The sequence below is a fragment of the Pogona vitticeps genome, chromosome 4 (genome assembly GCF_051106095.1).
Source record: "Pogona vitticeps strain Pit_001003342236 chromosome 4, PviZW2.1, whole genome shotgun sequence".
Lineage (NCBI taxonomy): Eukaryota > Metazoa > Chordata > Lepidosauria > Squamata > Agamidae > Pogona > Pogona vitticeps.
Window position 1 is genome coordinate 131,358,701 of NC_135786.1, and position 22,823 is coordinate 131,381,523.

Below are 22,823 nucleotides of genomic sequence, written 5' to 3' on the forward strand. Positions count from 1 at the left end.
CAATCAGCTCCAGGTCTTATTTTTTGCTGACTGTATAGAGTTTCTCCCTCTTTGGCTACAGAGAATATAATCAGTCTGATTTCAGTATTGCCCATCTGGTGATTTCCATGTTGCCTCTTGTGTTGTTGAAAAAGAGTGCTTGTGATGACCAGCTTGTTCTTACTTAGTGTAAGCTTTATAGGGATTTTAGTATAACTGCTGTCACTAACATTCTGTTTTGTTCTTTTGGTTGTTTTGTAATGATTAATTTATATGGTTAGTTTTAATTTTCAGCTGCCATGGAAGCTCTTTTTTATTGAAGAAATCTTGGCAATTTTTAATTAAAGTGGCCATCCTGTAGCTACAATAAAAATCTTTTTGTGAATCTTTAAGTTCTTACTGTTGTTCATCCCATTTTACCTCTGTGCCTCCTACACTGTGCCCCTCTCACTTGATTCAGTTTTTGTCAGACCATCCCCAGTTGTGAGTAAGTGCTTACTGTGCTATCAGGGAAACAAGCCAGCAGTTATGTGTGCAGCTTTCTGTGTAAATGATCTACCTTGCCCTGGGCTCCCGTGGCACAAATATTTTGCAGATGTGTCAGCCAGCTATTCCTTTATTCATGTGTAATACTGCTTAAGGTTGTTATGGTCAAGATTTCTTGACAATATTGGGTGTTGTTAGAAACATAGTCAGTCAGAAATGTACAGTTGTCCATTCTGTAAAAAACATAAACCCCAGATGATTGAAAACCTGTGTCTCTCTTCTAAAAGAGAGAGATTCTGTACAAGAAACATTTCTGTAATCTAGAATGTGCTTTTGCCTATCTCCTTGCTGACAGCAGAAATGCTACTCATTTACCATTGTTGGGTGCATACATCAAGGGGAGGTGATAATAATGATCCAGGATAAACAGAGGAAGAAGAGAGGGATTCCTTAGAGACAGGGAATTCTTCAGGGAAATTGTGGAACAATGGAAAGTCAAAGGCTCCACTTCCATGCTGTTACCTTGAGCAATTTGGGCGCGCTAAGCTCCTGTTTCCCTCTGCCCTGGACGGGGGAAGGAGAAGGTGGCTGATCTCCATCCCATCTTTCTAGCAAGGTGAGAACTAAGCATTCATTTGCCCTTTGCTTGCCCCCAGAAGTTGTGTTCTGTAACGTAATGCTACATAAGGCTGATATCATCATTCACAGTGCTTCCTTTGTCACCACAGAAGAGGATTTCAGATGTTCTTGGTACATTCCTCTAAGCTTCTCCATGTTGTTGTCCCCCATCCTATGTTTCTTTCAGCAGAGGAAGTCATACCTGGAGCGGAGTGTGAAGGAAGCTGAAGATAATATCCGGGAAATGCTAATGGCTAGAAGAGCACAGTAAGCCCCTCCATTTCAGCAGTACCTGCCTACTTCTTACATTTGGACTGAATAGTGAAAAGCAGCACATGCTGTAAACCCTGGCTATAGACCTTTGTATGTTGAAGACATGACGAACTTGGATTATGTGGCCATGTCACATGAAAACCAATAAATTCTGCCTAGATCACATCCTGTGGCTGCTGGACCTCTTGGTTGTATTCTCTCTCAACACTGGTTGTGTGTTTTCCATCTGTCTCTTCCATTCTCTTGCAGCAGAGTAGGTAATGTCAGAGGCACCAACCTTCCGGAAGTCTGTTGTTTGAGCCTAGAAGAAGGCAGGAGGACACATCTTCCTCGGCTCTGCACTGCCAACCATATGCTTTGTGTAAAGGAGCTTTAGATTCCTGTTTTGTTTCAGGATCTCTGTGTTGTACACAGACCCAGAGTTAACCTTGTCCAGGGCCAGTTACATTAGGAAAAGTCTAATGAGGTTTCAATATCAGGATAGGAGTGCAAGTTGACATTAGGATTCTTGTTCACAGTTACTTCTTTTTTAGCTGAGACCACATGGGGCAGTGAGACTTTATAAGAACAGTGAGTGGCTAAATAAAAAAATTAATATCTAATTGAAGAATGGGGACAATGGAGGACATTAGATGTGGGCTGAGTAGATTTAGGGGATGGCTGCCACAATAGAGGTACTTTAGTGTAGTGTGAGGACCTTACAGCTGACATGTTGCAGGCAGAGTGCCCTTTCAGTAGGCCAGTATTCTCTCTAAACAACTTACTGCAGTAATCAGTCACTCCCAAAGAAGTTATACAACTCTACTAAGTTCATAGCTATTAAAGGTTAACAGAAGACTGTGATGTTGCTGCCACCTTGTGCATGACATTTTTATCGGTTGTTTATTTTTATCCTATCCTTCAGGGAGCTCGTGTGGCCTTGTTTATATTTCTTCTCACCTGGTATTTTATCAAATATTGTGGGGTAGTATAAAAAAGTAAAGGTAATGTTGAATAAGGATAAAATAATCCAGTATCCACATTGCACTGATATGTTAGGCAAAAATCACAGAATGCTATGCAAGTTTTCATGTTATCCAGAATTATTTATCATGCAAGATACTAAGCAAAATTAAAAAAATAAAGGGGGGGAGGAGAGAGAGAAAAAATCTGCTTTAAAAAAATCTCGCCTGAGGAAGCATTCTAGAGAACATGAAACCTTGCACAGTATTTTCTCCTAATATGCATCCAACAGAGTAGCTTGGGATAAAAGATGATTAGCCACCCAGTTCCTCAGTGAGCCTTCCCAGTGAGTAAACATTTGAACCAGGATCTCTCTAGTTCTAGTTCAGTTCTCTTCTCACCAACTTCCAGTCTTTATCAGCCTTTCTTATTGCTTGATAGAAAATACGTCAGTCCCTCATCCGAATTAATGCAGTCAACATTAAGAAGCAAACTAACAGTAGTATTCTATTATATTAACCTTTCAGGGACGGACATATCACTTCAAGGGCAATCTGAAGTTTGTATTCTTAAAACTGCCATCCCCTTTCTATGATATCTAGTATTTCCAACTTAAATGGACAATGTGCCTGAGATGGTGGGTGGGGAGACATGCTAAGTAAGGTGTTGAGTCAGTAAGCCAGCGTGATGGACAGGGTGTTGTCCTAGGACTCAGGAAACATGGCTTTGAATGCATGCTCAGCCATAGAAACTCACTAGGGATGGGGTAATGGTAAAGCCACTTGTTAAATATCTCATAAACCCTGAAGACCCTGTTAGGGCTGCCAAAGTCAGAAGCAACTTGGCAGCACATACTACACAATACTATACTGCTTGCACGTAATGCTCAAAAATGGAATTATTGTAACTCTGCTCTGTCTGAGGAAGAAACAAATGTACAATCAAAACTAAAAGGATGTTCCCACATATTTGCCAAAGACCATTCCAGACACGTTCTTTGTGTGTAAATGCTTCACATTGTCTCCCCAGAAGGAGAGAGCACTAAGAAGGTATGCGCTGTTGTTGCTGTTGTTTAGTCAAGTCGTGTATGACTCTTCATATGCACTGTAGGCTACTACAAATGGATCTCCCTCATCACTGAGAAGCTGTCATGAAAAAGTATTCAAGAGAAAGATTTATCATGAGGCTGTGATAAATGCCTCAGCTGCCATCTGCTGGTGGGAACCTGTTTAATTCCACTGCACAATGGTTCTTCTGACTGTGCTCTCCAAGTCTAAGCATAAAGGTACTAAACGTAAGATTACTCAGATTGCCCAGCAAATAATTTTGAGATTCAGAAATGGGCAGTATATTTGCTCTTCCATGTGCCCCCTCCTTCCTTATCCCAGCATGTGTAGAAAGGGCAACTTAGAAGCATCTGTTTGTTAACTTCACATTCTTAGTTCTTCAGAATTGGCAAACAGTGTTGCAGACCTCAATTTGGATGTATTTACTCTCTTTTCTTTGTCTGAACCACAGGATTGAACAAATTATATGTTTGTAATACTGGACACGACACAAATGTCTGCATTTATATACAGATTTTTCAAAATTCAAATCACAGTTATCCTGTTTTTCTTACTGAAACCTCAACAGCAAATAATAAGTATGAATATTTTTGGCTAACAGCAAATTAGTTATTAATTTTTCTTTTTAAAGTTCAATCAGGTGTTTAGCATTGTATTGTCCTATAAGCATATAATTAAAGAGGTATGGTAGTGCCCTTTTGATAAAGGCAGATCATGGGGGGGAAAGGTCAGAATGTTTTCACTTATAGAAATAGCATCTATTGAGTGAGAAATTTTGATCTATGATCTACTCAATACTCACAGCTGTGTGAAATTGCAAATGAATCCTGTAAAAATGAGAGTTCTGACTGCAGCACAACATTCTTAAATCTTAGTTCTGCTGTTACTCCTGTCATTCCATCTTTACTGTTTCCTGAGCTTTATAGGCTCAATCCAGCAGGTGGTGGCACTGGCAACTGCAGTGGCTCCTTGCTTTTGGTAGTTTTGCTTTGATCAACTGTCAAATGTCCTGGGGGAGCAGACCTTTACACCTCATTCTTCTAAGCCTCTTTATTACTGCTGTTGCTTTATTAGGCATACCATGAGGTACAGTATTCTGCTTGCCCTGCATATGGATTGTGGAGTAGTTCAGGCTGGGTAGCAAACAAGATTATTGTCCTACCAAGGTAGCAATGTCCCCCTGATGGTATCAGCAGCTCCTGCTCTCAGAGAGAGATTGGAGAACAGTTAATCTAAAAAAGAAACTGCTCTGTACATTTCTGTCAGCACTGTGATCAGAGTCTTAAGTCAGGAAAGAAAATCCGAAAATCCTCTTCTCCCTGTTGATGAGTGAATGCCCTAATGCAGCACATCGCTGCTACGTTTTATTTGCCAGTAATGCATCTGACCAAACACTGGATCACAGAAGTAGGTCACATGATTACTAAGCAGTTAATTACAGTACTGCTAGCACATTTTTCTTTTTATAGCCAAGTAAAAGGGCTATGCAAAAAGCACTTAGAGAAAGTGCTCTTTTTGATGAGGCCCTGGAACTTCACATTGTATGCCACTACCTTCTGGATTAAGGAGTATAAATCTGGAAGGTGCTTGTAGAGCCAGGCTCTTAGTGATGTGGTCCCTTGCATCTCCTCCTGGGCTTTACACAATCTTAATCCCATGCCTGTGCCTTCCCAGATAAAAAGTTAGTTTTCTGCTTTCTGGAATCAGCTGCAGCCCAGCAGCTGAGGTTGAGACACCCAGCTGCCTGTATTTCTGGATTCTTCTTGAGAGTGTGGCCTATGGGGCCTATCACACTGATTTCAAAATTTACCACTGAGCAGACCCATTGTGCTCCAATGGTGGTAATTCCTTTATAGTCACTGGAGATGAGAATCTTGAGGAAGGAGCACAAGTCAAAAGGAAATTATCCCTTAGAATGGGCACATTCATTTTGGAAGAGACACATTATTCACTGCTTAGAATGTGCCCCAGAGAGCTAGGGTGGTGGTAGCCCTGGGACTGGGTAACCAATTGTTCTGTCTGCCAAAATTCCCAGTAACACTCATGATCCACTGAGGAGGATAAAAATGTCTCTATAATTCAGGCTCTCATGCCTTGAAGCAATGACAAACCTAGACAGCATCTTTAAAAGCAGAGACATCACCTTGTCGACAAAGGTCCGCATAGTCAAAGCTGTGGTCTTTCCAGTAGCGATGTATGGAAATGAGAGCTGGACCATAAAGAAGGCTGACCTCTGAAAAATTGATGTTTTTGAATTGTGGTACTGGAGGAGACTCTTGAGAGTCCCCTGGACTGCAAGGAGATCAAACCTATCCATTGTGAAGGAAAGCAACCCTGAGTGCTCACTAGAAGGACAGATCCTGAAGCTGAGGCGCCAATACTTTGGCCATCTCATGAAAAGAGAAGACTCCCTGGAAAAGACGCTGATGTTGAGAAAGTGTGAAGGCAAGAGGAGAAGGGGACGACAGAGGACGAGATGTTTGGACAGTGTCATCGAAGCTACCAACATGAACTTGACCCAACTCTGGGAGGCAGTGGAAGACAGGAGGGTCTGGCGTGCTCTGGTCCATGGGGTCACGAATAGTCGGACACAACCTAATGGCTAAATAACAACAATGCCTTGACGATGTGATATTCCCTATTCAGGGTCTGATCTGGCCTGAAATTCAGTTTATTAAAACATTAAAAAAAACTGAAAGTAGCATACTTAAGCAGTAAAATAAGTTATGGATAGGAAATATATAATACCACCAAAATGGCTGTGGGTGAGTGGGAGATTGCAGCTTCTGCATTTCTTTAACAGAAGAGTAAATAGCTCTTGTGATGGAGGGACTCCATTGCCTTGATTTAGTCTGGAGTGGGGTCATACCTTGTACTGCTGTGACTCACAACCAAAATAAGTGGCAAGGTGACTTTAACATTAGGCAGTAGGAAATATAACCCCACACAGAGACCTTTTAAAAAAGCAAACCATGCTTCTTTGCACAGCATTCGGTGTAAGTGACACTTTGTAGTTACAGCTCTACCTGAGCCTTGCTGATCTCCACCTTGCAGTAGTAGCTTGTGGAGGGGGTGGCTGGATTCCTGTTTAAATGAACAGCAGCACGGGAAGAACCACGCACAGAATTGACCGTTGCAGCTGGATACTAATCCCAAGGTGTGTGCTGAACATTCTGCTTTAGTCAGAGCACAGCTTTCTGATTTTGGGAGTACAGCAGCAAAATTTTGGGAGGGGCAGATGGGGGGGACATTGCTCAACTCTTTTATCACACTGAAGTAGCAATAAAATAGGCTTCAGTTGCAGCATTATAGCCTGAGTTACAGTAGTCAGTGTTCTATGAAGAAACAGCTACAATTATGTAGGTGTATAAACTCTTAAGAGCTCTTTGTTTCTTAGAAACTGGGGGTGTGCTCATTTGTTCTTTTGGATTTCAACTCTCGGAATTCTCCAAAAGTTCCCCAGACAGAATTCAGGGCATTTCAGCCTTCATACACGCACCTACGGACACCTACATTTTGCTCACATGGAGCAGGACTCGTTCTCAAGGCTGCCTGCCCTTCCCTGGCCTTGCTGTCTGTTAAATCCTTGGAACTGCAATCCAAAAACATAAAAATGTGCATACCTGTTAGAGACTATCCTGGAAGTAGGCAACACTGTTGTGGTAATTCGGGGGTGGTGGTGGTGATTGTATTTCTTTGAAAAAAGGTCTGTGGCAAGGCACTCAGATCAGATGTAGTGAAAATCAAAAATCTGTAAGATCTCCAGATCCAGACGTAGAGTACATGGAACCTCGTGTGTGGGCCCTAGTGGTCTTGTGATTGGTATGCGCATGTGCCCACATACACCAATTCTGACAGCAAGTTTTAGCTGTTTCCACAGCTGATGATGAAACACTGTAATCTCTCTTAATCATGTGCCGTCAAGTCAATTCTGACTTATGGTGACCCTTTCCAAGGTTTTTTAGGTAGAGAGTACTCAGAAGTGGTTTACCCTTCCCTTCTTTCAGGCTGGGACTGTGCAGCTTGCCCAGGGCCACACCGGCTGGCTCTACTGACATGCACAGTGGGGAACTGAACTCTCCAACTCCGACTCTACAACCAGATACCAACTCACTATGCTGTCCGGGCATGCCATAATCAGTCTTACTACTAATTAAAGAATAATAATATCTGTAACGTTCAGCCCTGCCCTCACCTGTCCGTCACAGCTGGGCAGTGGAACAGCAGCCAATGAGGGGACGGAAGGTGGTGCTAAAGGGGGAGGAGCTGGGATATAAAGGGGTGTATGGTGTTTGAGAGATCAGTTTTGAGAGATAGAGATTAGAGATGAGAGTTTGTTTGTTATAGTGAGTGAGAGAGCCTGTCAGTGTGAAATAGTCTGTGAGAGCCAGTGATTTATTTACAGTGATTGACTTATTGATTCTTCACCAGTGATTTACCATTTTTATTTCCTGTAATCAATAAACTAGTTTTTGTTTTCAAAGTTACACTTGTCCTTTTATGATTTTTTAAGGATAGGTTGGTGGCAGCAGAGTTTTAAAGTGAAGTAGCAACCACTCTTTGAGGTTTGAGGGTGGCTGTTACAATGTCTTACTTTTTTTGAGAAGAAAATACAAGGTACTGTACGTAACTTTCAGTTCATACCACATTTTTGTAATTTAAAATGTTTATATTACCCCTTTCCACCTTACAGGAAATCACTAATTGGCTGAACAGCAATATAGACAGATTTGACAGAGATATTCATATTTATCTACAAATATATTGGACCCATGTGGCCAGGAAGCCCAGTCCTGCCTCCCTAACTCGACCTGACCTGTCCACTTATGGGTCACCACACAGTGCACAGGACTGTCATCCTGTTCATCGTGCCAATCTTGGATGTAGCCCAACTGCTGCTTCTCCACCTTCCTGCACTTCTGGGCACTCAGCACCTGAGTAGGGAGACACATCATCCCACCCCCTTGGCTGGAGTGGCCTGAAGTGCAGGAAGGCAGAGAACCATCAGCCGGGCTACATCCGAGTTTGACGCAGTGAGTGGGATGCTGGTCTGGCATGCTGCATGGTGACCTCTAAGTGGACAAGTTGATTCAGGGAGGTGCAACAGGGCTTCCTGACTATCTGGGTCCAGGATATTCCATCTCTAGACATCTGTAATTCTATTTCAAAAATTTAGAATGGTGACTCCTTTGCTTTGAAGCAAAAAGGATCAGGCCACATCATTGCCACTGTGCCTATCAAAAGGTGTGTCTGTTACATTATATTTGAGTACACAGTGAAAGGTGCCTGCAGAATATCTAAGTGCAAACATTGGACAACAGGATAATCACAGTATCAGTTAAATTTTAATTCTAGTGGGCTAAAATTAATTTAAGTTCTCAGTTTTCACCTGCAAAATAGTAGCTTTAATTTTAAAAAGTTAGTCCCAAGCATTCACATCATTTTGAGATCATGGATACATAATAATAATGTATGATAGGAAAAGTCCTATTTTTTCTTGATTATTTTTAATGGGAAAAATTAAAATATGTGCAATGCTTTATGAAATCTATTTTTTTATTGCTATAATATGAAATCATCTACAGTATAGCTTAGTAAGTCAAAGCACACATAGGATTGCAATCCCAAAAGTCTGTGTGTCTTGTTTCCTACAAGCTGAGCTGCAGTACTATGTCCAGTACTAGAAAGGGCTGCCAACTGCTGTATCCTAGACTACTCAAGGGTGTGTATTTTAATACTTGCTATATGAGAAGGAAAAATAAAGGCTGAAAATAGTAACCAGTGACCTTTGACTAAGGTCACTGGAAGGCACCTCCCAATGTGTGTATCAGCATCTGTCTACCATATGGATGGTGATTCTTCCCCTTATGTTTTAGATTCTTTGCCCCCACACACAAAAAATTCATTTTATGTTTTATAAGAAAAAAAGTCTTAAAGCATTTCATACATTTCAAAACAGGAAATATTATTTTGTAGACATTTCTCCCCCTCGCATTTTAAAACTGAAAAAAAGAGGGTTGGGGGAGAAAAGGAAGTCTTCCAGAGTACTGTACTTTTTTTTTGAAAATCTATCCTATATTATTCCATTTTTTCAGAGTCTTTATATGTACACACAAAACAGCCAGTGTATATATGCTTACAATCAATTTGTTGTGTTCATAATACTTCTGTAGCAATTTGAGCAATTTGCTCTTGGTGATATTTCGCTCCACAAATGCTTATGGATAGATACCTTCAGACAACAATTAAGCTTCACTGGTGAATGACCAAAATCAGTTTTGCAGGCTGCTCTGTTTCACTGTTTGGTTGGGGGCAAGAAATAACTAAGAGAGCAATACTGTATTCCGACTCATGAATCTGCAGGAAAATATCAGAAGCAATTATAATTGCCATTTGAATACTCATTACGGTATGACACTGGTGCATGGTGTAAAATACTAACTTGCACTGGTAAGTGATTACCAGTGCAAGTTGGTATTTTACACCATATTAATAATCATATTAATAACTTGTGATGAAAAAAAATTTTTTTTGCAAGCAGTGTGTGTGTGTGTTGTGGTGGTGAAGCTTTAGTATTAAAAGCTCCTTCATATCCTAATCAGGAGAGGGTCTTCAATGCTGTACCTTGTTTCCCCGAAAATAAGACAGGGTCTTATATTAAGTTTTGCTCCAAAAACACATTAGGGCTTATTTTCAGGGGATGTTTTGTTTCTTCATGTACAACAATCTACATTCATGTCATCATCATCTGGTTGCTGCACAATGGTGGAGGGTGGGGTTTTACTTAATTGGGGCTTATTTTGGGGGTAGGGCTTATATTACGAACATCCTGAAAAATCATACTAGGGCTTATTTTTAGGTTAGGCCTTATTTTTGGGGGAAACAGGGTATATACCATATTTTTCTGTGTATAAGACAAATAAATAGAGAAAAATAAATTGGGCTTAGCAAGTGTAAGGGGAAAGGATCACTTTAATCCCTGCTTTCCCCTCCACTTGTTTTTGTTCTCTCCTCAGCTTACTTCCGTGCATAAGACGAGCCTCAATTTTAGTCTAAAGATTTTAGATAAAAGTATAGTCTTATACATGGAAAAAATACGGTAAATTCCTTGATGCAAGCCCATTACAGTAAACTACTCAAATCCACGTGTCTTTCATGCCAGCAGACAGGCCAATCACCACTACAGTGAAGTTTGTTTCTTGTACAGCATATGAGCATGACTGGTAGGTTCCCCATATTGGAACTAGAGATTTCTATGGGCATGTAGAGAATGCTGCTTGAAATGAAATTTTGATTCAAATCAGAAGGTTGAAATTAGCAAGCAGCCAAACATGGCTGTCAGTTTCAGTTATGGAGGCTTCAGAAGGATTGGCTGTGTATTACAAACTGCTGAACAAATTCCTGGCTTGTTCATTCTAAAAACAGTTAACAGTACAGTCATATATCTGCAGGATACTTTAGGCAGAGCAGAGAAGAAGTTCCGTGAACTCTACTGAAGAAATCAATCTGCACAACCTCTTGCCTAGTAGCTGTAATTTTTAAAGCTTAGTAGAATGAAGAATATAATTTGCAAGGCATTAGAAGTATGGCAGAAGGAAGGGGGGCTTTGATCAATTTCTTCAAAGCATCAATTTCTTCAAAGATTTTTCCAGGAAACATTAGTCATAAAAAGGGCACTGTGTTCTACCTACTGTGTAGAAATGACATGGCACAAAGAGGGAGTGGAGCTTTCTAAAGTTATCTCTGGGCAAATATTTGGCATTACTGCCTTTGGTACCTTAGAAGCACATGAGAACAAAAACTGACGTGTAGCCTTCATGTTACTGGCTCATACCTTTATTGAACAAAGTTTATTAAAACAGAAGTGGAAGCAAGTAAGAAAAACACAAATGATTGGCTCGAATTATTGCATATTACTCAGTTTCTAAAAGTGGTAAGAATTATAAAAACATAATTTGCAGTAAAAGCCTTTTGGCCAAAAAAAGTGTTTAGCACATTCTTTAAGGAACCACAGAGTCTTAGAAACATACGCTACAAAGAGTGGATGGAGGAGGTTTTCCTCCACTGAAACTAAAAAGTGCATAACCAACATCATGGTGCTACCTCTATGGCGGACATGTATTATTGTCGCCTGTGCAAAGCGTCTCATTCATTACAGTACTAAAAGCTGTTGAGGAGAGAAAGGAGATTGGAGGAGGAGGAGGAGGAGGAGAATGCATAGCACTCCACATTAGAGGTACTGAGACACTTAGCATCTCAGGGCACTCAGGTCAGCATGTCCCAAAGGCAGCAGCAGCACAGTGCAGTCCAACATGCCGTCAGGCAGGCACTTTCACCTGTGTCGTCCCTTCGCCGTTCTTCCACAACGTAGACTGGAAAGGGAGAGAAAAAAAAAATCCCATCAGAGACGTCAAGGGATGCTGCATTCAATGGTAAAAGTTCATTCAGTGCAGTCACATTTACAATGCAAGAGCATTACACCCATTCACACAAGTGGCTTTCAGTGGTACTACTGGCTGCTAACTCTCCTTGAGAGAGTTAAATGTTGGTAAAATGTGAGTACCCAGCTTGCTGGGGTGGGGTGTGTGTGTGTGTGTGCATTGTGTAACCTGCATAATTAACTTGTAAACTGCCCAGAGAGTGCTTGAAGCACTATGGGGCGGTATATAAGCAGTACGCTTTGCTTTTGAAATGGGAGAACCAAGTAAATCATGAAAAATCAGGAAAGGGACACATGCTTGTGGAAACGATCCAAATGCAGGAGCAGGTGATAGCCTTTAATTGACCATTAAGAAATTTTAAAGAAAGGAAAAAAATAGTGAGCTTTTGGTGATGAATCATCTTCAAGGCTGTGCATCAAGTTCTGGTGGGCAGTTCCAAACTTATGTACTGTTTTTAATGTCCCAAATTCGCATGGCTAATGGTGTAGAGGCCAGGTAAGCTTCCTAGATGGAAGGAGCTGCAGCATGCATTTTGGTTTCAAGATCATGTTTCGGGGGAAAGGGTTCACCTATATCTTGACACATTGACTGAAATCCTGTTGCTTCGTATATCTTAAGGCTTACTAGAGCAGACTCATTGAATCAGAGGGTATTTGGTGCATCAACTCCTCTGTAAATTCCACTGATTCAAATGGACTTACTCTACTCTGGCTGTGACTTAGTAAAGTCACAACTAGCATGACTTAATAACTGTGAAGATTCTCAGTCATCCAGGGGAGGTTATTGGGAAGCTGAGTCATGGCAACTGCACTTCTTTCTGCTAAGCAACTGCAGACACAGAGAAGCTTGGATTACTCACTTTTTTTTAATAGGATGAAAATTAACTGCTTTGTAAACAAGATAATATCTATTTACCCCCTAACTCATCTTCCAAATTCCTAAATAAACATCCCTGACACTAGAAAATGAAATATTCATCATTATGACTTGGGTGTCACCATGCTTCTCACTTAACGTTCAAGTGAACCCTATAGTTGTTGAGAAGCATGGTGACACCCAAGTCATAATGATGAATATTTCATTTTCTAGTGTCAGGGATGTAATGCCTTCTCAAGACTGTAGCCACAGGCATTTAAAATCTCAGATGCTGAAAAATGAAGTCACTTTTACTAGGGAAGATAAGGCAGTAGTTCACCCACTTAGTCAAGGGTAAACTTCCTTATGCCTTCCCAAGTTCCTTCCAAAGGAAGCACAATCACTGGGATCTTTTAAAACAGTTTCAATTAAAATTAAGAGATGCAAAAAAGTATAATATATATATTTATATATACAATTTTGGGCCTGAAACATGTGGCTACCTACACAGATTTGGACTCTTCTCTCCTGGATAGGATTCTCTCCTCAGATAATCTTTTTGATGACTTTTTTCAATAACATTTCTAGCTTTGTGCCGGCATAGACTTACTGAATCCCATAATAGCTGGACCAAGGCAGCCGAGGCAGGCTGAAACTAACTGAACAGGTTTGTCCTGAAATGTATCTGGACTTTCCTTTGTGTCCTGTTAGACAGAATGAATGGAGTCTAGCAAATAGCATTTCTGTTTGTCTGTACACAGGGTACGCATTGTTTTGCTGAACTCCAATATCAGCTGGCTCTACAGCAACTCCACTTAACTCTCACCGCATCCTGACCGGCACAGCCACTGAAAGCTCGGCAAGACTGCGAGGCAGCCTTCCTCATCCTAGTGCCCTCCAGATGTGATGGAATAAGTACTTGATAATTTGATGCATATCACTTGGGCCTGGAGATCTTGCTAGACAACCAGCTTTCCACTGATCCTCTGAACCACTACACAAAAACTGGGCTAGACAAGGGATGCGGTGTTAGACACTACTGCCTACAGATACTTATGGTAGTGAGCATCCGTAGCAGTGGCATCCAAGAGTATATGCCTTCCACTCAGTCTTTTCCAAAATGTCATATGAAATGTGGGTGGTCCTCGGAAACCCCATGGGAAGACAAGACTAAAATGGGAGAAACAGGAATTAATACTCTTTATCCCATGTTATAGCCCCCTGTCCACACCTTCAGGAAACAAAGAAAAATATATTTAGCAGTCCAGTCCTTCTCTCTCATGTCACATCTAGTTCAATAATTGTTCATGAGGAGACTGGTGCCACCAATACTAAAGATGTGGAAAGAATTCTAAAGATTGAAGGAGATGGCTTGGAATGATCTCAAGAGGAGGGGTGTCATCTTTTCCATTAAATTCTCAAAAGCAGAGAGGCAATTAGGTGCCACACAGGCTCCAAAGTGAACTCTTATCAGGATTTTATCAAACTGTAAGGAATTTTCTGCCACTTGTGTTCTACCTGTGCCCCCCCCCCCTTATTTATCACTGAGTGGGCTTAACAAGAGACGTTTCTCAGAAAAAATCATGTCAGTCACCCAGGTCATCTCCATATTCCACTTAGCAGAGCTCGGAAAAGCTACCTTTTTAGACCACAGGCCCTGGAATCTCCCAGCTAATATGACCAGTGGCCATGCTGGCAAGGGATTCTGGGAGTTGCAATCCAAAAAGTAGCTTCAAGCTCTGCCACAAGAATATCAATAGTTGTATCAACAGAAGCTCAGAGAGCCTCAGGAATGCCTAGAATTCCTTAATGGGTGGATTGCTCCAATAGGAACCCAACAGCCCAAACTTCAACAGGAAGTAATCTTAAGAAAAAATCTTCTCTCCCCATTTTCCTAGTGAGTCCAAAAAACTTTGTGAATCTCACCACATCAAGGAGATCGTTTGTTCTTTATTTAATTTTAAACTATTGCATCCCTGTTTTCAATATATTGTAAAAGTAAACCCAATTGCTATACATCTCCCAAAACAGTAAAGCTCTGCACAGTACATAACAACTGATGAAATATTAAATTACAAATAAGAATGTGAATATAAGGAACATACTTTTACAGTGAGCGGAAGCACTGAAAACAACTAATTCTAAGACATCTGCTAATCATTAGTAAATGCTTTCTGAAACATGTTTTAGCCAGACACCTAGAAGAATATAGTATCACACCAGATGAAATTTGTTAGTGACAGCATTCCACAAAGTGGGTGCTGCTAATGAAAAGGTCCTGTTCCCAGTCATTGTGAAGTCTAATTTCAACAATACATCTGTGCCATGATCTCAGAAGTGGAGCTGAATATATGGAAGGGCACAAAGATAAGAAAAGGTCCTGATGTTACCCTAAGTCCCAAGGACATTAAGTTCAATTAGTTGATCAAGAACCGGCAACTCGTATGATGTTCGAGTCATCTAATTCTGCCCAACATGGCTAGTGGTGGAACACATTTTCTCGTAGTAAAAGTTTCTGTAGGGGTTAGCAGTAGTTTTAACCTAAAAGTAGCTACAACATGAAGTCCAGGTTTCTTAGGAAGGGATGCACCTGGAGTATCACCTCAGCTAGAAAAAAAGCACTGCTAGTCTCAAAAACCATTTGCATATCCAGAATGACTGCCAGGCTGGTCATTGGCACTTGTAACGGGTTTAGTTGTTCCAAGAGCCAACTACCAACCACATACCTTCCTTATTTGGATTCAGCTTATAATATTACACTGAGTCTCACCCAGCTGACCAGCAACAGTTCTTACTGGCTTCCTAAAATCAGATGTAAATGGGCTGCTTCCTTCCAGGCCCTTCACATTCTGCTTGTATTGAACCAAACTCCCAGGTACATACAGCTGAGAGATCAAGTCCCATTAGCCTATCCATCCGTTCACAGTCATGCAAGTCATGTCAGCCTTTCCTTGCCTCCAGTGACTTGTTCATGGATGAGGCAGCCCTTATTATTGATTGACCTAGTATTAAATAACAGCACAAGCAGGCCCAAAGGCAACTGGCAGAGCAATGAGGGCCAATGCAGCTAGGGGAAAGGCTGGCTATACCCAACTTTGTCTGACCTCCAGTGCCCTCTTTCTCCCTACCACTGTTATACCCTGTGAAACACAGTATTTTCCAAGGTACATATTCTCACCTGACCTGAGAAAGAAAATATTAGCCTCCAACAAATGATTTAAAAAGTGGTTAACACATACAAAAAAACCTTCAAGAACAGACTTCCCAGGCTGATATCTTAAGGAACCTTATTTTAAATTTTCAACCCTAGATCCAAGCTTGTCATAAATTCTATACTCAGTGCAGCCCAGAAATAAAGATGTGGGGTGGGCACTGCCTCTGAAGCTGGTGGCAAGTGTAATTTGAGCTTGTGCCAACAAATGTCATAACCAGAACTGCAATTAGCACACTCCAAAATGACTTGACGGTATTCTGTGAGAAAGGCTCCCCCCTTTAAGGAACAGAAAGCCTCTTCCTGATTGTATTCTCCAGCACTGCGACTGGGATTGTCCTTTCCATTTACGAGCAAATTTCCTATCCAACATAAAAGCCCAGACTTTGCTACTATCCTTGGATATTACTTTTTAAAAGTTCTGGCTTATAAATGCAGTCTAGAGATTTGTAAACTAAGTGTCCTGCCCGTTGGACTATGAACTTAGATAGCTTACACTTTTGAAGAGGTGGATGGCCAAGGAAGGGAAGAGGGCAGAAAGATTACAGGATACCAGAGTTCAGACTCATGACAGGCATAGAAGGGCGTTAGCATTCTTGTTGGTAGGCAGAAGTAACGAGGGAAATGCCATTCTGGGAATATGACAAATTCTTGGAGCTTGCCAAAAGCAATACTTTAATTAGCTATGTTTAAAGCAGGCAGCCATGTTAGTCTGCTTCAGCATGCGTAACAAAAATGAAACCAAAGTATTGTGCCACCTTTAAAATTACAGCTCATCTCACTGTGAACATTCATGGATTAAAATCCATTTTTTCAGTCACAAAATGTTTTCTTGATGTTTGCTGTATTTTGCCCTCACAAGAGAGGGAGGTCACTATTGTCTTTGAAGTAAGACAATAAGACTCATTGTGGGGAATCATAAAACTCAATCTGTGAGATAAACTGGATTATTACCTGCCCTTTACAAGTTAAGAAAGCCAGTAGCCCGCCAGATGACTGAACAAGCCGGGCATGACCATGCTTTGTATCTATCAGTAACTTTCTAGTTCTGTTTAGGCATTCCCCTGAATGTGAGGAGTTGGGACATGGCACAGAAGACATCATGCTAGCCCATCCCAAGCATGGCTCCATGCGCTGTCCTTTTCTGCTCCACTCTTGACATTTGTGTGGACAAAGGCCTGGCGGGCCTAATACTGTATGCATATTTGAGTGAACAAGTCTTGGCGTCATCAGGAATGTGCACTGAGCAGGATCCCATCCCCCGAGTATGCACTTTTGCTGAGGTGCATGAACCCCTCTTGAAGCTTTAATCCTGAATTGAAACACATTAAAGGAGGTTGGAAGAGATGGGGTATTCCTAGCATGTGCACCCCATTCCTTTTTTTTTCATCAGACCTCATACCCTGAAGTGAACACCTGGACAAAACATCTGAGAAGTCTGGCTCTGAAGACTGACAAAGACCAAGTTTGGGCAATACCTCTTATGGATCACTAAAAAGTTACAAATATGATGAGCCTTCTAGACTCCAAAACTCTTCCTTAGGCAAAGATGGTATAAAACCTGGGGTGAAAGCAAGCAGTTCAAAAGATAAAGCAAAATAGGTTTAGAATCTGCATGAGAGAGAGAGGAGGAGGAGAGAGAGAGATAACAAAGGTGACAATAGGCAGTTGCTCTCCACTATATAGACTAAAAGTTGGCTCCACACCTTCTTTTAAGACAGGCTTCTTTAGGTTTGAAGCAGAGAACCGTGAAGTAAGGTCCCAGTCTTTACATTAGCAAAGCAGGAGAGCACATTTCTGGTATCATAGTAGGCTGAACAATCAGTTGCAGCCAAATTAAGTTATATCTAGTGGACAAAAGAAAATTTTGTACCCTACAAGAAACTTGCATGAATTTCCATTCAACACATTTCCCTGAGCTTTTAGAAAAACACACTCAAGAGACAGTCAACCCCATACAAGGTCACAGAAACACTTGCATGCCATGCATAAATATGTGCAGTTACAAGAGGAATTGGAATCTTTTGTACTGTTCTTGCTAAAACCACACAATGGACAGGACTTTGAAAGGGAAGACTTTTTTTGCATACCCTATGTGCTGCTTTCACTGAGTTTTAGTTTTCATACAGATATTTCTATCAACCAGCATCTCCAACACAGCCTTAGCAGTAGTTACAGTACAGCCTTCCTTCCTAGAGCTCTTCATGCCATTAGAAGATCAGAAAATCATCCTACTGGACTTCTAGTACTAGTACAATTTATACCTAGTGAGGCCTCTAAGTACAGTACATTGTCTACTTCTTGCTAATCCCCTGGTTAAAGACCCTTCCAAAAATGTACCCAGACATCTTTCTGGGCAGTATGTCATAGAGAAAGAGGTATGTGAAACTCAAATCTCTTTGCAACTGGCACATTTGTGCCCCCAAATTCTGAATTTGCCCAGGGGCTTCATCTGAAGTGTTAGACAAATAAGGACATACCAAAAGTTTTGCTAAACAGGAACAAAAGGCTAGACTATGAGGGAGTGCTGATAAGTATTCAGCCTTTTCCAGAAAAAAATTGAGCTAAGAAGCTGTAACTGCCACATGGCCAGGTTTAAAATTGACACCCAATGTTTAACTGTTGCATATGAAGGGCCACTGTCACCCATAGTTTGTGACATTTCATCATGGATCTGCTCTGCACCTTTCCCTTGGAGAAACAGGAACTTGATTATGGTCCTATGCTCTTCCACACTGAACTTTTCTGGAGGTGCTGCCATGTTCATTTTGGACCTGAACATGAAAGATAAGTTAAAATCATAGGTAGTTGATTTTTGCACCATTGAATACAGACAAATTGGCCAATACACCCTGCACTTTATAGCTTCCTAGCTCAATTTTTTCTGGGAAAGGCTCAATACTTGTCAGCACCCCCTCGTATTATTTTGTTCCCACAGTGACCCATCCCTTGCCTTTAAGAAGCCCACAAGCAGGGTATGAGTGCAGTAGCTACTCTTCCCCCCCAGCAGACAATAGTGAGAGGTACATTGCCTCTGATACTGGAGGGAATACATAACCATAGTGACTAGTAGCTACTGGACATCTTTATTTTGCATGAAGGCTGTGCCATGCTTCATACTTCAGGACAGGTCATCATGGATAACATTTTGAACATAATGAGGCTGTTTAATAATGAGTCAGATCATCGTTCCATCGAATTCAAAACTGTCTACCGTGAATGGCCAGGGTCCTCTAGGGTCTTCAGAAGAGCTCTCCCTCAGCTATGGCTGCAATGGCAGGTTCTGAACCTGGGACCTTTGGCATACAAATCATGACCCGTTCTACTGAGCTTCACTCCTCCCTATTTGCAAACAGTACAAAAGTAGGGGATGTGGGTGAATATTCCACCTGTTCCCTGGTAGTCTGTTGATTTCTGGCACCCACCCTGATTTGCCACCTGATTTACCAACCCTGGATCTAATAGTGGGGCTGGAAAAAGAGCCATAGCGGTAACACACAAACATCAGAAGGCAAGAGTTGAGTTCAGCACTCGCTCCACATATCCCTTGGGTACTTCAAATTGCATTTCACACACCTTTGATGAAGCAGATCCTTGTTTGAAGATAAATGCTTGCCACTATCACATATATTTTTATCCAGCACACTGTGAAAATTTGATGTCAGGTCCTTCCTTCAGTCACACAAGGCTGCACCTGAAACAGCAGACCTGCCCAGGAACCTGATCTGCCTACTCTTGAAACATTCTCTGCATGCTGTGGGACCTCAGGCACCAGATGGAACTGCAATGGAGATTATATTAAACACTATCTTTGAAGGAATCATTGTTTATGGAACTGAAGACCAAAAGCACAGGAGATATCAGTGGTTTGTGGGTTTGATTCTGCCACAAAGGAAGTAGGAAGTGGGGGGGGGGCAGGCAATGGACTGAAATTTGTGTCGCTGATTAATCTTTAAGCAGCAATGTAGCAACTTCATTTACTGCTTGTTGAAACCTACAGAACTATTAATTTCTACTCACAACCTTGCCATGATGAAGGCGACAGATGCTGTTTCTCAACAGCAACCCAACAAAGTGTGGCTCTCAGCACTGAAAAATACAGCCTGCAAAAGGTCAACGAACTCTATAAGGACCAGCAATCACTGCACACTAAGCTAACAACACCCATCAATCACAGTGACAGATCATATCTTCCCCTTGTCACAAAAATAGACCCACAACAAAAAACACACTGATCACCATAATCACCCAACCTCCTGAAAAGGACAAAGGCTGATCCCACAGCTATAAATACTCAACTATCCAACAAACTGCAGCAGAGCACAGGCAGAGTTCTGACTCCTGTCCTCTGAAGATGCCGGCCACAGAGACTGGCAAAAGAAAAATCTTAAGAATACAACCAAACAGCCCGGAAAACCCACAACAACCATCAGATGCTGTTTCTCTTTTTCAACCAAGACCAAAGCAAGAGCATTTACTACGACAGATGGAAAACAGAAAGCTGTAGTCTCAGTTTATGTCAATTACAGTGGGGTCTTGACTTGAGAACGTAATCCGTATTGGAAGGCAGTTCTCAAGTCAAAAAGTCTGTAAGTCAAGTCTCCATTGACTTACAGTGCACTGAAAACCGATTAATCCCGTAACAGGCTGTTTTTGTTCCATTTTGGTTTTTTTCTGGTCTGTAAGTCAAATCTCAGTCTGCAAGTCAAACCTAAATTTTGCGGCCACAGAAGTCTGTAACTCAAAAAGTCTGTAAGTCAAGCCATCTGTAAGTCAAGGGTCCACTGTATAAACACTAGTTCCTCTGTAAGAGATTCAAAGAATCATTGAATAATCAAATTGGAAGGGGCCGATAAAGCCATCGAGTCCAATGATAAAACTGAAATTTACAAGCCATGTAAGCCTTTAGCTATTTCCTGATGTAACAGATTCTGGAAACAGATTCTATGAACTTCCCCAAAATCTCTGGACAGCAGAAAGTATTCTTGAAGAAAGGAACTTAGAAAACTGAAGATTCCCCAGCATCTGTTCTTTAGAAGACAACCACTTAAGATCTTTCAGGAAAGCATCCTCTGGATCTGGGCTACCACCACCTTGGAAGCTTGTTATCCAACACACTGCTTTATCTCCTGTGGGCGTTAATGCTGACATCAAGTACCAGTCAGTACAATGGAAAGAGTATGCCCAGGCTTTATTGCAAATGAAACATGTCACCTTTCTCTGACTACACAGAATTTTATCTTAAATTGTGCACATTTGGTTCCTGCCTGCCCAGATAATTAGTTACTGATTAACCTTGGAAAAAAACCTGTTAAGATGTTTTGCTCTGGATTACTGGGCATTAGTGAGATGCATATAGGAAGATGGATCATTTAAAATCATACAGATTATCAAAACAATACCCTCTTAGAGCTGGAACAAAGCCGACTACTCACTTTTATGGGGGAAACAGTCTTATTAAAAATGGCCATCAGCTCTATGTACCAGCCTATATAGTACTAGTTTTCATTCTGTGGTAGGGAACCCTTAGGAAAGAATGCTCAGAATTGTAGGCCTTTTCAAATCTAACACTTCCAGGCAAAATAAGGCCTAGGGCCCTTTCCTCCTTTAGTGAACAGAAAATAGTAGCTTTTGGGGCTCTTCCTCAAGAGGGGTGTGTGTGTGTGTTTCATACTTAATGTGAACTACTATTTAATTTAGATAATGAAAGAGATATAAATATTTGAAATAAATAACATACAGTAAAATGGCCATAGTCAAGATAATCTCATGGGTCTTAGCTATAGTTTGGCTGACAGTACAGTATGATTCAATTATATCACACAATGAAGGGCATCAATATCAACCTGGGCAGTGGGCAACCACACCCAAGTCTTTGAGATCAAGGACTTTACTGCAGTAAGAAGCTATAAAACTTCTGGAGCTTAATTAGTAACCAGAGATCATTTCTGTATCATCTTTCAATATGATTTTCCAGAATCGTAAGAAGGAAATGTTAAAAAAAAACCCACACAATTAAAACAGAAATAATGCAAAGCCATCAATCATAAAACAAAACGTAAAAGGCAACAAAATCTAAAATGCAACATTAAAAGTTAGCCAGCAGGATTGAAAGGCCAGAAACGCAGAAATATTTTTGAATGGGGCCAAAAGAATAATAAAGTAGGCACCAGGCAGGCAACATTCCATATCTTGGACACCATTAAGAGAAGACTGTCTTCCTAGAAACCTTTTGTTCTGCTTTAGAGGGTATGTACATACATTTGTATTTAATTTCTATGCTGCCTATCTGGCAACCTAAGCCACTCTGGGTGGTTTACACAAGAGGTAGGGATACCCACAAAAGGCCTTTCACTTAATATATTGTGTAGAGGCAGTGGAAGACAGGAGGGCCTGGCGCACTCTGGTCCATGGGGTCACGAAGAGTCAGACATGACTTAACGACTAAACAACAACAAATGTAGTCACACATAGAGCAAGATGGCCCTTCAAGTACCCTGGTCCTAACCTTCAAAAATCCAGACCAGTTAGTGTTGAAATGGGTGTGGAAATGTACAATGTAACTAGTATAAGCAGTGGCTTAAACATGATCACAATATGGTCACAATACTCGGACTCATCTAGTAATCTTGTTGCTATATTGTGAACTCATAGTTGTTTCACAAGTGCCTTCAGGGCAGATCCATGCAGACCACTTTCTAGGAGATTAATCTGGATAATATCACACCAACAATCACTGTGGCCAGCCTGTCTCTCTCTCTCCCAGTACAACTAAGGTTGATGCACTAGCCTAAGGTGATAAATGGCATTCCATGCCAGTGAAGCATCACATATCTCCGTTGACAGAGATGGGTAATGTGGCACCTGTTCCTCCAGCCAGAATGCAACTCTGTCTAGTAGAGAATAATCACTTCCACTGGACAGACCATCCAGCCACCTCCATTTTATCTG

General features: G+C 41.2%; 2 protein-coding genes across 4 annotated transcripts in view; one reads left to right on the forward strand and one right to left on the reverse strand.

Annotated features, from left to right (window-relative positions):
• PFDN1 (prefoldin subunit 1) overlaps positions 1 to 1,521 on the forward strand; it is a 48,167-nt gene extending 46,646 nt beyond the window's left edge. The window contains exon 4 of one of the 2 annotated variants that reach the window (XM_020799410.3): positions 1,271 to 1,521. In XM_020799410.3, the coding sequence (XP_020655069.1) occupies positions 1,271 to 1,354 (84 nt within the window). In that variant the 3' untranslated portion in view covers positions 1,355 to 1,521. The remainder of the gene's footprint in view (positions 1 to 1,270) is intronic. The other variant, XM_072998394.2, reaches the window with a different exon arrangement.
• A 9,664-nt stretch (positions 1,522 to 11,185) lies between these two features.
• Positions 11,186 to 22,823, reverse strand: part of CYSTM1 (cysteine rich transmembrane module containing 1) — a 45,169-nt gene continuing 33,531 nt past the window's right edge. For both annotated transcript variants that reach the window (XM_020799407.3, XM_020799408.3), the window contains one exon: positions 11,186 to 11,737. In XM_020799407.3, coding sequence (XP_020655066.1) covers positions 11,631 to 11,737 — 107 coding nt within the window. In that variant the 3' untranslated portion in view covers positions 11,186 to 11,630. The remainder of the gene's footprint in view (positions 11,738 to 22,823) is intronic.